The sequence below is a fragment of the Salvia splendens genome, chromosome 9 (genome assembly GCF_004379255.2).
Source record: "Salvia splendens isolate huo1 chromosome 9, SspV2, whole genome shotgun sequence".
Classification (NCBI taxonomy): Eukaryota; Viridiplantae; Streptophyta; class Magnoliopsida; order Lamiales; family Lamiaceae; genus Salvia; species Salvia splendens.
The window spans coordinates 743,736-756,761 of record NC_056040.1 but is presented as its reverse complement, the minus strand read 5'-3'; the positions used below and the strand labels follow the sequence as shown (position 1 = coordinate 756,761).

At 35.7% G+C, this 13,026-nt stretch overlaps 2 protein-coding genes across 3 annotated transcripts; both read left to right on the top strand.

Annotated features, from left to right (window-relative positions):
• Positions 1-251: 251 nt before the first annotated feature.
• Positions 252-4,001, top strand: LOC121748592 (acyl-lipid omega-3 desaturase (cytochrome b5), endoplasmic reticulum-like). Its single transcript, XM_042143052.1, has 8 exons — positions 252-695; positions 1,260-1,349; positions 1,676-1,742; positions 1,832-1,924; positions 2,008-2,193; positions 2,395-2,475; positions 2,957-3,094; positions 3,536-4,001. The coding sequence occupies exons 1-8, from the start codon at positions 352-354 to the stop codon at positions 3,716-3,718; spliced, it is 1,182 nt and encodes a 393-aa protein (XP_041998986.1). The 5' UTR covers positions 252-351; the 3' UTR covers positions 3,719-4,001.
• A 4,365-nt stretch (positions 4,002-8,366) lies between these two features.
• On the top strand, positions 8,367-10,748 carry LOC121746502 (traB domain-containing protein-like). 2 transcript variants are annotated; one of them, XM_042140366.1, is made up of 6 exons: positions 8,367-8,690; positions 8,825-8,872; positions 8,943-9,002; positions 9,679-9,762; positions 9,857-9,940; positions 10,052-10,748. In XM_042140366.1, exons 1-6 carry the CDS (start codon positions 8,451-8,453, stop codon positions 10,274-10,276), a joined length of 741 nt encoding a protein of 246 aa, XP_041996300.1. In that variant the 5' UTR covers positions 8,367-8,450; the 3' UTR covers positions 10,277-10,748. The 2 variants fall into 2 exon arrangements, with proteins under 2 accessions (XP_041996300.1, XP_041996299.1); XM_042140365.1 differs by having other exon boundaries at positions 9,854-9,940.
• Positions 10,749-13,026: the final 2,278 nt, after the last annotated feature.

The following is a 13,026-nucleotide window of genomic DNA, read 5'->3' as shown; positions in this document are numbered from 1 at the left end:
TATGCTAGACCAACTCATACACATCTGTATTTCAATTCTAGTACTCCAAAAGAGACCCTAATCTGTATATATGAGCTCGGATCTCATTAAGAAATCCTTGTTAACAATTACTCCACTTACTAAAAATCAATAATTAGTCACAATTCAAAATAAAAAAACAATAGGAAAGAATATAAAAACCCTAAAATGAGGTCAGTCAATCCCTCTCTCCTCCACACATACCAACACGTATAAGCGCACACACACCAACCCTCTCTCTCTCTTTGCATATATATATATATATTCCCACTCACGCCTTTTCCATTCCTTCCAACTGAAAACCAGCTCCTCGTCTCCAAATCCCCCCCAAAAATGGCCGTTTCTTCCGGTGCCCGTCTCTCCGAGAGTGGCGCTGAAGGGGGAGAGCCTTACGCCGGCCAATGCGAGCAGCTCGAAGGAATCGGAAAGCGCGCCGCCGACAAATTCGACCCCGCCGCGCCGCCGCCGTTCAAAATCGCCGACATCCGCGCCGCGATCCCGCCGCATTGCTGGGTGAAGGACCCCCTGCGCTCCCTCAGCTACGTCGCCTGGGATCTGATCGCCGTCGCCGCGCTCCTCGCCGCCGCCGCCTACTTCGACACCTGGATCTTCTGGCCGATCTACTGGGCGGCGCAGGGCACCATGTTTTGGGCCTTGTTCGTCCTCGGCCACGATTGGTAATTTCATTTCCTTTTTTTTTCTCTCTTTATTAAATCGAATCACATTTTGATTTATTTAGTTATAAATTAAATCTTACTCGCTAATCCAGTCGTTTCTCATTTACTAGTGTATTGTTTGTGTATCTAATTGATTTATTTATATCTCATTTTGTAAAAAACGTTTATTTATTTATTAATATACGTATCACATTTTGCTTTATTTAGTTATAAATTAAATTGCACTCGCTAATCCAGTCGTTTCTCATTTACTAGTGTATTGTTTGTGTATTTAATTGATTTGTTTATATCATCTCATTTTATAAAAATCTTTTCTTTATTTATTAATATACGTATCAATGTCAATTTCTACAATTAATGAGAAGTAGAAAGAGTAATATAATTGGGTGTTGAAGCTACATTGACAAATTGAACAATAATTTTGTAGGTAGCTCCTATAATTGTAGTACCAAGCTTGATAGTAGTATGTAGTATATGTATGGATGCATTTAAATTTATTTAGTTTATGTATTGTGGTATAAACTTGTATTGGTATTCAATTTAGTGCATGCTGATTCATTGCAGTGGGCACGGGAGTTTTTCAGACAGCACCACGCTAAATAACGTGGTGGGACACATACTACATTCTTCAATTCTTGTACCTTATCATGGATGGTTAGTTTTTCTACTTAAAAACATTTTAGTTATGTTTTTGCATCATCTACTTCCGTTCACAAATAATAGTCTCGTATGTTATTTTAGCTCGGTCATAAAAATTATAGCTTGTTTCCTTTTATTCTGTATCTATCTTTAAGATGAGACATTTTTCTTCGCAATGCTACAGTTACTTTTGTTAAAAATTGATCTCGATTCTCGATCGGTTTATAAACATTTTCTTATTCGAATACTATAAACATTTTCTTATTAAAGGATGTCAATCTTATATTTTAGTCACAAATGTCACACAAATATGGCTAATATAGATCTGTATTTTTACTTAGGCGAATTAGCCATAGAACACACCACCAGAATCATGGTCATGTGGAGAAGGACGAGTCATGGGTGCCGGTAAACATTTCTTGAAACATTTTTTTCTAAATAACTTCTTGAATCTTTGATCGTAGAGACTGATTAATAAGTTAATTTATTAACTCCAGCTGCCTGAGAATTTATACAAGCAGCTAGATTTCTCAACCAAATTCTTGAGATACAAAATCCCATTCCCCATGTTTGCCTACCCTCTCTACTTGGTATGGTTCTCTCTCTCATCAAATTTAAATAATTCACATTTCCAGCATAGGAAATTAAATTAAATTTATTTATTTAATTTCAGTGGTATAGAAGTCCTGGAAAAACTGGATCTCATTTCAACCCAGATAGCAGTTTGTTCAAACCCAATGAGAGAGATTTGGTCATCACTTCCACCGTTTGTTGGGCTGCAATGGTTGCTTCTCTCCTCTATGCTTCCACCATTGTTGGCCCAACCATGTTGTTCAAGCTCTACGGTGTGCCTTATTTGGTAAGACGCTGCTATGAAATCGAGAGTATTGCTATTTCGGATTGAGTCCAAATGAGACGCAATACGAAATAGAGAATATTGTTAAACTCCTATCAAATAAATCACAGGGATAATAGCTATTCATGAAATTATCAAATTTTGTAATTTAAATAACTATCATCTTGGAATAAAATTCTGAAGTCGTGGGTTTGAATCTTGTAGATATTCGTTGTGTGGTTGGACACGGTGACATATTTGCATCACCATGGTTACGACAAGAAGCTGCCATGGTACCGCAGCAAGGTATTATTTTAATTCAGTTTTATTTCTATTTTAATTTTAGTTCTGTCACTAGCATATGTTTCCCAATATGAATGCCACATTATTTAACACAAATATCTACATTCAAATCGACTATATTAGTACTCCATCCGTCCTAGATAATTTGTCCCATTTTTTCATTTCGGTCCATCCCACATAATATGTCTCATTTCACTTTTACTATTTTCTCGAAAACTGAATCAATGACAATGTATCTTGACTTCAGTGTTAAGATCAACTTAGCCAATTTATATTGGCTTATCTCATACCGTTTCTCGTTATTATAATCTCTAGTAACTCGAATGGCGTGGTCCTGTCAAGAGTGACAATGTCTACTTAAAATATCTTGAATTAGAATCTCACCAACCTTTTCTAAATCAGAGATTTCCAGTCATGTGCTCCGACACAAGTCATGTGCTATGAAAGTAGTAGTTATTAATGTTTCCTTTTTTTGTCTTGTAAGGAATGGAGTTATTTAAGAGGAGGATTGACAACAGTAGATCAAGACTACGGAATATTCAACAAAATTCACCATGATATTGGCACCCATGTTATACACCACCTCTTCCCCCAGATCCCACATTACCATTTAGTGGAAGCGGTGAGATCTCTATTCATAATTAAATTTATTTAATTAGTCCCTAATCACGTGATCATCTTAGCATAACAACAACTTTAAATTCTTAATTAACTCTTGCACTAGAAATATTATGCTATATATCTGAGCACTATCGGTGAGTACCCTTTAGATTTTTTTAATTTAGTAGTACTATCATTCGGATATTTTGAAACTGATTATTGAGGCCGTTATTTTTACAAATGACATAAAAATCTAAGTATGATTTGTTCTTTTATTCACTTCAAATCAATCTTTGATTTTTGTGCAACTTTGTAACATCTATGACTATAATGATATATAAACATAAGTTATGTAGCATAACATTTCAATTAATTTAATTCCAATACCTGAAAATTCAAATTTATTTAAACATGTTTTTTACCGATGAAATGTTGAAATAATATACGAGAGTGGTGTTCACAGACGAGGGAGGCAAAGAGGGTGCTCGGAAATTACTACAGAGAGCCCAGAAAATCTGGACCAGTTCCATTTCACTTGATTCCCACATTGTTGAAAAGTCTAAGCAGAGATCATTATGTCAGTGATAATGGGGACATAGTTTACTATCAAACTGATGGTCAGCTATTTTCTTCCAAAGAGATTTAGTGATGGGTTCTAAAATAATCAAATTGTATTAGATTTATTTCATGGTAGCTTTTTGGGGCCACATTATTTTAATTAGAGAAATGATTGTGTGCCACAAGAAGAATTTTAAATAATTGTATCGAGTTTTTCAGAATGCAATTTTGCCCCCCCCCCCCCTGTTTTTTGTCTTATGATTATGTAATATCCCTTTAAATAAAGTTTTTAGGTGATTGTGTGCCAGTTTTGTGGACTTTTGAAGATTATTTGTATTATTTAAAAAGAAAAAAAGAAGAGATTTGGTATATTTTGTTTGTTTCGTTCCTGCCTTTCGATTGTTGTGATAGTAATTTAATTATTAATTTTGTAGTTTAATTATGAATTATATTTTGGAGTTAAATTGTCTAGATTTTGAGCATCAAGAGCTTCATAAACCAATGATACTCATTTACTATATAAAAATAAGAGATTATAATATAAATTACAATTCATGTCAATAAAACAAAAGGTAGGTTCTGAGCACTTGAGATTTTGTATCTAATGTGTTGTACCCCACAACTTAATAAATAGTCCGTCGGCTTTGCAATTATTGTGGCAATAATTCAATAATTACGATTAACTATTTGTGATTTATGTGGTAACTATAAGCTGTAGTTGCATCCTAGCAAGAATATGATATGTTGTGGTGATGATAATTTACTTGAACAAAATAAATCACGATTTATTCAATCCAATCCACACACTAATTACTTTTAGATAATCCAACAATAATAGAGAGATATGATTGTATTTATGAGGAGTACTATTTAAATTCGTTGGTGAGATTCGAAGCTACGAATATTTGGCAATGGCCACAAGAATATATCAATTCTACCTACAAAAGATCTCAAATATAGCCACTTTAGCATCGATCTTTTTTCCTTTTCTTTTAGAGTTAATAATCAGGGTCCATAATCATGTGATGTGGCACAACTCTCGTATTGATACTATTATTATTTCCATTTTTATAAAATGCTTTTGTAATTTCTATCCTTCGATTACGTAAAATTCTAGCTCCGCCCCTATCGTCATGCAACTTGATTGAGAGTGGCTAAGATTTCGCTGGCACACGGTCCCGTTTTCTATCCATCATAACGAGTGGGTGACTGTGGAGTAACATTTATTTATGTAGTATTATTTAGATATATTAGTATTTGTATCAAAATGATTTTTATGGTTGTCCTACAATATAATTATTTCTTGTGGTTCTAACGTGATTTGTATAAAAAGAGAGGGCCCGTGATATTCTTGTGAAAGGTATTTGTCCTCCACCCCATTTGCAAAGCTTGAAATGTCATATATACCCTTGATAAATGTTAGTAATATAGCCTAATTAATTACTCCCTCCGTCCATAAAAAATAGTCTCATTTGTGAACGACATGTGTTTTAATGAGAAATTGTTAAAGTAAGAGGGAGTAAGAAAAGTTGGTAATGTGGAGAAAAAGTGGGTAAAACATGAGATGGAGGAGAAAAGTTATGAGAGAGAAATTTTTCATTTTTAGAAATGAGACTATTTTTTGTAGATATTTCAAAATGACAAAATGAGACTATTTTTTATAGACGGAAAGAGAGTATAAAAATTTGTGATTTTTGAAACGTTACTATAAAAAAGTTGAGATTTTCAATTTACTTCCGTTGCCGCAACCACATTTTGATGGCACAAACTCTACTAGTAAGGCATATGAAGGTTATAATATGCGAGTCATGTATCAAGAAGTCGTTCATTGCATAATGAATGAAAATTCTTCCATTAAAATTTAAGAAGATGACCATTAAAAAAATTCTCAATTTCCATGTAAAAGTAGAGATACAACACTCATATTAGTGGTGAAATTGAAAGATGATAGATATAAAAGGAAAAAAAATTATAGCCTCCAAAATTGAACAATTTTATGGACCCTATACTCCTCAACTATACATCTCATCTTTCCCCACAAAAGCCATGAAACTATACATATTCTCTTACAAAAAATCTGACCAAGTCAAGAATCAAGAATACAAATTGGCCACCTCTACTTTATTGCTAGCGACGCACAGAGAAGCAACGAGGGACTTAAGCCCCTACCAAACTAAATTATTGTTTCTGCATGTGACTTCATCGAATTTTCAGTATTTTGTAAGAATCGTGGTGGTGCAAAAGCCATTATTATCACAACAAAACAAATGAAAATTATTTCAATAATTGAAATTTAAAATATTTATAGTCATTACCAAAACAAATTTATTATCCAACCCAAATTGGAGAGGGACTAGGCGTGGGAAGCACCACACTTTTTCTTTCTCCATCAACTTGGCTACTAATTTTCCACTCAATTCAAACTCAAAAGCCCACCCCACCAAAAAATTATTCAAATCCTCTTTTTGCTTTTTTGCTTAACACTACACTACTTTTTTCCAACTTGATTTCAAATCCAAGACCTCTTATCATTAGTTTGTCCAAGATTTTGTGAATTTCTCATTTGGCCCGATCCATTAGATGAGGCCAACTACACTTTCGCCATCGTGTTCGTCTCATTCACCGTGTACGGGGAGAGTTGCATTGCCGGATTTGTCCCACAACGCACTCCCCTTGCGCTCTTTCGATAATTTTTTAGCGGATGAGAGAGAAAGCACGAGGCAAACCAGTGTCCCGAGCTCTACTCCACGAGTAGTGGCTCGACTCATGGGACTGGACCCCATCCCGTGACTCCATGAGTCGAGCCCGATGGAGAAAGACAGCCCCATCGAGAGCTCCAAGACTACAAATTCTACACATCCTAAGCGAATGATCCTTGCAAAACAACCATGAGTGATTTAATATGTAATCACTAATTGAAAATGTGTCCGTATTAGCAAATTAAAATTAAGCCTATTTCTCCTCTAGAAATATAAGAATGATAATATAAGTAGGGTTTACTAATTGTATAAATTGTTGTTAATAGTATTATTATTTCAATGGCAAGTAGGCCCAATTACATCATTTGGGCCCAAAAGTAGAAGCATACATATTATCGGACCGGGCCCGTTAAAGTTTTTTTTTTAATAATAATTGGCTTATAGAGCAAATATATGAAAGTCGGGCAATTTGTTAGGCAGCCATAAAATAATCGATTAGAGTATAGGGATTCTATTATATAAGTAGCTCATTATTTTTATCTTTATACTCATTCAATTTAGACTAAAGTCCAAATGTAATCCCATATATTTACTCTAAAAATATTTTTGATCCTACACATTAAGTATGCTACCTTTTAGTCCCAAACAATATATTGTATTAACTCTAACGGTCAAATGTGTTTTGATCAAATTAGTACTTAATTATGAATCTAATTGATCAGATTAACCTAATTAAAACTCTCTACTCTAATCGATAGTTTTAGCAAATGGTCTGAGCAATTATACGGAGTATTTGCTCCCAAAGGCCCAATTAAAATTGAGGAGAAAAATAGAGCATCAAACAGGCCCAAACCCAATAAATGTTATGGGCTGCAGAATTAGGGCCCAAATGAAGATGAGCGAATAGGCAATGAGCTAGGCTACAAGTCATTCGAGTTTAAATTTTCTAGCTAGGCATTGAGTTTGTGTATGTGTCATTTGGGTTGTCGAACCATATGGCTACGGGGTCAGTCATTCGGGTTCGGGAGGTCAACTTATACCATCTTTCCCGATGCAGAGATAAGCGACATAGATACCAGCAACCGGTGCAACTCTTGCTGCAATTCTAAGCATTTTCGTTCCAAGTGTGACGTTCAAAAGCATCAAGTTATGTCAAGACGAGACATTCGAAATTGCAACATACAAAAGGTCGGCATCTGTAAATGAAAAATTGAATAATACCTTAGCAACATATCGCCTGAATAGAATTGAATAAAGACTTTCATTTTTCTTCCACATATGCACCATATCTTGCAAGGTCGGCATCTGTAAACAATGCTTATTAGTGAAATAAGTTGAGAGGTAAAACAAAGTATTAGAAAGATAGACAAGGGAAGCTAAGATCATTAGTTTGGACAGGTGGTTTGTAGAAAGTATACAAATGTGGCCAACAAGATATTGCGGGATATAGTCAGCACGACGATAGTTGAGCGCAGTCATCAGTCAGTGAGTATGGTGCGAAGATCAGCTTGTGGGAGATTTGCTAAAGTTAGGAATATCTACCATCATTCGAGAGATCAACAATTTGGACACTTATTCTGTTTCCTTTTTTCTCTTTCAGTCTTTTTATCAAATACTTGGAGTTCATCTTTCTTCAATTACAGTATTCTCTTGATCCTTTCATCGAGCACCTCTTCTGCTCTGCTCTACTACCTAATTGAGTTAGAATTCCAGCCCTTTATTCCTAAATCCTTTATAAACAGCCATGCCTGATCTCTTCATCGGCTCAGTTAATTCTCCAAATAATCGGCTATTGTAAAATTGGTTAATAATGATAGCTTTTTTTCAATGCCCACACAAATCTGAATTCAAAACCACTTCTAACTAATTTCTAGCACCAAATTCAGTTGATTCTACAGAAACCACTTCTAAAAATATAGTAGTATCGTATTATTTATAGTTTATATTCCAATCTTTTATAGTATAGTATTTTTTAATATATCCTAATATTTTTAATTACTAATTTTATAATAGTAGTATTTAAAATTTTCAAATCCAAAAGAGTGTAAACAAATAAATTGTAAACCTCTACCTCATTATACCCCAAGTAACCTACTCTGCTGGAGAGCTACATAGCTAAAGATGTACGGATTCGCCAATCGGCTCATCCCTCTGTTCTACGCCGCCGCCAAATCGAGCCGGTTGCTTTCCTCTCCCGCAGCGACAGCCGGAACCGATCGGATTAGTGATCCTCACAACAACCATGAGCGGAAACGGCGGAAAGAGGAGCCGCTGGAGAATGTTGTAACGCTCACGTGCGAGTCATCTTCGGATGGAGGCGTCTGCAATGTATATGTGATCGGATCCGATCACAGATCTCCGGTGAGTAATGTTACGTTTTTATTTTTTTTTTATTTCTCTAAATTCGAAGCATCTCATTTTTTTCCCAATCGTATTAAATTTTTCGCATTGTTGAGATATGAACTGTTTAATCACTCGTTCTTCCTTTTTTTCAGAAATCATGGGCAGAAGTTAAGGCTGTGATGCAAACCGTTAAACCAGAGGTGCTTTACATTTTTTTGTTTAAAAATTTTATGATATTATTGTACTCATCTTTCTATATATCTACTGCAGGCTGTTTTTTTGGAACTGTGCGCTAGTCGCCGCCATATTCTTACGCATGATAAAATTGAGGTTGGTTGCTCATACTTGTACTATTTGTTTTTCAGTTTCTGTGAAATCAATTGAATTTGGTGCCCGAAATTAGTTAGAAGTGGTTTTGAATTCAGTGCTCTTGTTTGGTTTCTGTGGGTTTGAAACATCACAGTGACGAGAAGATATTGGAAAAAATCTGTCATTATTTTCCAATTCCAACTCAATTAGGCAGTAGAGCGAAGCACAAGAGGTGCTCAATGAAATAACTCAATCTAACCATTCGCACCAAAGATATTCGATGAAAGGATCAAGAGAATACTCTAATTGAAGAGAGATGAACGCAATGTATTTGATAAAAAAACTTAAAGAAGAAGCAAACAGAATAAGTGTCTAAATTATTGATCTCTGGAAAGATGATTACTACCTTCTACTACTACTACTAATAATAATAATATTGAAATGATCAGTTCCTACTTATGAACTAGAGATAAGGATAGCATATATTCCCATCTTTAGCAAATCTCCCACAAACCGATCTTCGCACAACTGTGCTCGACCGTCCACATCATCACGATGACTATATCCTACATTATCTTGTTGGCCACATTGTATACTTTCCACAAACAACCTCTCTCAACTAATGATCTTAACTTCCTTTGTCTATCTTTATTTAATACTCCTTTCAACTTATTTCACTAATAAGCATTGTTTACAGATGCCAACCTTGCAAGACATGGTGCATATGTGGAAGAAAAATGAAAGTCTTTATTCAATTCTATTCAAGCGGTATGTTGCTAAGGTATGATTCAATTTTTCATTTATGCTAACTTGATAAAGAAGCATCTTTTTTTTATACATATCCATAATCTTTCTTTTTTATTAAATATGAGCATGTGCCCGGTGGAGATTTTCGTACGGCATATATTGAGGCAACAAAATATGGTGCCAAGGTCATACTTGGTGATAGACCTATAGAGGTGAGCTATTTCTCTTCTTTTTGTTTATCCCTTTCCACTGCCTACAGCTAGAAAATCATCCGCACATCACTTCTTAGTTTCTAGTGAGTAATTTTTTTCTTTTGGTGATAGATTACAACTTTGAGATATTGGGCCGACACGTCTCTTTTGCACCTCTACCTGAATCTTACAAGACCACCATACGTTATGCACTCCAGCATAAGTCAGTCGTTGCTAGCTGTTGTGGGGAGGACTCATGTACCAGGAATCCAAAATAACTGGAAACAACATGTTGAGATAAAGATTCTGTGCCATTTGCAAATTACTTGGTCATTTCAAATTTTCTGGCCTTTGTAGGTTGCAATTTCGAATGTATCATAACTTCATGTTTCGGAATGTCAAAGGTGGAGCAGCTTCTGAATGTTCCACTTCGAAAGAAAATGCTTATAATCGCATTAAGAGTTGCACAGGTTGCCTGTCTCTATCTCTATGGCACTTATCCCTGCTTCGATGAATTGAGACAAGGATGAATACAATATGTTGAGGTTCTTCCAAAAGTTCCAAAAGATCGAGTACATTGATTCGATTTCGATTCTCCCGTTTGAGTGTCTCAATTTTGCCATTGAAGCTAAGCCCATATACATCATTTGGGCTCGAATTCTGCAGCCCCATATACATTTATTGGGTCAGGCCTGTTTGATGCTATAATTTTAATTGAGCCTTCGGTAGCAAATGTATGTAATAGAGCAGACCATTTGTTAGAAGTGGCCATAAAATAATCAATTAGAGTAGAGGGATTTATTATATTCTTAGCTCATTGTTTTTATTACTATTGAGTTAAAATCATTCTATGCAATTAAATATATGAGACCATCATTAGACGACAATTTTTATCATTAAAATATATAGAAATTATTATAAACAAGCAAATATTAAAAGGGTTCTATTTTTACTGCTTCATCATCCTTTTTCTATAAATAGAAACTCTTTCTATTTTGATTTTTTCATTTGAGTGTTCTGCTTTTATTACTTAAGCTAAGCCCAGGTAAGTCATTTGGGCCCGAAGTCTGCAGCCCATAACATTTTTTGGGTCGGGCCTATTTCATACTCTATTTTTCTCCTTAATTGGGCCATTTGCTAAAACTATTGATTATTGTAGAGGGTTTTATTATATACGTAGCTCATTATTGTTATTATCATAGACTTATTTAGTTATTGTAATTTTATTTAATTAAATTTGTCCGGTTATCTGAGATCATTGACGACATTTTTATAATTAAAAAGGAGAAAATGTTATGAAACAAGCAAACCATAAATGCTTTTAAATTTACTAATTTTTTATGCATTCATAAAATTTGGTAGTTATTTTGTTGAACTATTCAATGAAGTTGCCCTATAAATAAGTTATCAACAAGCTCCAGAAAAATATATACGTATTAGATTAAATGTACTGCTTTTTTTTACTACTGTATTATTTTGTTACTTTTTCGTAAGCTTCTATGATAGTAATATGGTTGTATATTTTTTACACGTCTCCTTTTTGGCACAATTTTTCCTTAGGTTTTTATTGCAACTCACAATTATTTATCTTCTTTTATATTAAAGATGGCATCAAGTTCGAAAAAATTGTTTGTATTTCAGTATCTTAAAACTCATCAACAAAAATAGATCTTAGAAATCAATAAATAATTAAATATCATATATCCAATAAAGTGATTCCCTAATATTTTCATTAAAAATCACATTGGATACGTTAAGTCTATTATTTGGGGACGAATTAGGACAACAAATAACAAAGAGATTCTATTTTGGTGCGCCTCCAATTGTGCCAACGAAGAAGAAATATCCCAAACCCAAACCCTAGCCTTCTTGGAAAAACAAACTCTTGATTTGGCCTCTTCTTCACCATTAAAATACCCCAATTTATCAGAATCCCTAATTTTCCACCCAAAATCCCCAATTCACACACACATATATATTGATGGGGTGCGTACTAAACAAGCCCAACAGCAATGACGGCCCATCAGCCCAAAGCCCAAGGAAGAGTATGAGTTCGGCATTACCAAAGAGTTCGGCCTCAGCCTACAGCTCGGTAAAAGCCAACCTATCAAGCTCTGCTCTCAGGTCGGCATCAAGCTCTACTCTCAGATCGGCAACCAAAGCAGTTCGGTCTCAGTATTCGACCGAACAAGGAGTTAGTGGACCCATACAGGATGTCCAACACACCCACTACCACGTGGTGTCAACTCAGGCCACGATCGTAGGCCATGACCTACGCTACATCCACGATCTTAGGCCATGACCTACACGACATCCACGACTTAGGGTGGTGATGCAAGCCACGATCTTAGTTCAAGATATAAATAGAACTTAGATCAGATAGAAGGAGAAAAAAAACTCTCTAGAGATAAAATCATATAGCAAGTCTGTGTTGTAAGCTGTAATCCCAGATCAAGCAATACAATCTTGTCCTCCCTTCTTCCCGTGGACGTAGATTTACTTCAGTAAATCGAACCACGTAAATTCTGTGTGTTGTAGTTTTCATTCTCTACCAGTTTTTACTAACATCAGAAATTCGCGGATCCATCACTGGCGCCGTCTGTGGGAAGCAGAGAACAAAATTTGTGATAAAGCGAATTTTTGATCCATTTTTTTCCACCCAAAAAATGCATACCAGATCTCAGAGTACCCGTATTCCTGCCCGTGAGAACCAGGAGGAAGCCAATCCATCCCATAGGTCTGGAAAACAGCCTAGGGATAAATCCACCACCAGTTCTCATGGCGAATGAACAGGCCGCTCCAAAAATCGTCCCACTGAGTCTTCCCAGCAGCCTGATTTGAATGAGGCTGTCAAGCTGTTCTTGGCTGAGAAGCAGGATGAGTTCTTAGCCTTCCTGCAAAAGAGCCAAGAGCCGAAGACGAAAACGGAGGATTCTCCTTCCTCATCCAGACATGAAAGTCACTACCGCAGTAGTGCCGTGTCTTCCAGGAAGAAGAATCCTCAACCCCGACATATTCCTGTTCTTCCTCGGTACCGGAATCACAGGAGAACTCAATCTCCTCCATACCGACGAGATATCGGATTCGCCGTGTACGGAGCACTGAAG

What these genes read in the sequence shown, in the direction of transcription:
- LOC121748592 (XM_042143052.1), top strand. Translation starts at nt 352, where the DNA reads ATGGCCGTTTCTTCCGGTGCCCGTCTCTCCGAGAGTGGCGCTGAAGGG. An exon ending in TTCGTCCTCGGCCACGATTG is followed by an intron (nt 696 to 1,259) that starts GTAATTTCATTT and finishes GATTCATTGCAG; the next exon opens with TGGGCACGGGAGTTTTTCAG. An exon ending in CTTGTACCTTATCATGGATG is followed by an intron (nt 1,350 to 1,675) that starts GTTAGTTTTTCT and finishes ATTTTTACTTAG; the next exon opens with GCGAATTAGCCATAGAACAC.
- LOC121746502 (XM_042140365.1), top strand. Translation starts at nt 8,451, where the DNA reads ATGTACGGATTCGCCAATCGGCTCATCCCTCTGTTCTACGCCGCCGCC. An exon ending in GATCCGATCACAGATCTCCG is followed by an intron (nt 8,691 to 8,824) that starts GTGAGTAATGTT and finishes CCTTTTTTTCAG; the next exon opens with AAATCATGGGCAGAAGTTAA. An exon ending in TGCAAACCGTTAAACCAGAG is followed by an intron (nt 8,873 to 8,942) that starts GTGCTTTACATT and finishes TATCTACTGCAG; the next exon opens with GCTGTTTTTTTGGAACTGTG.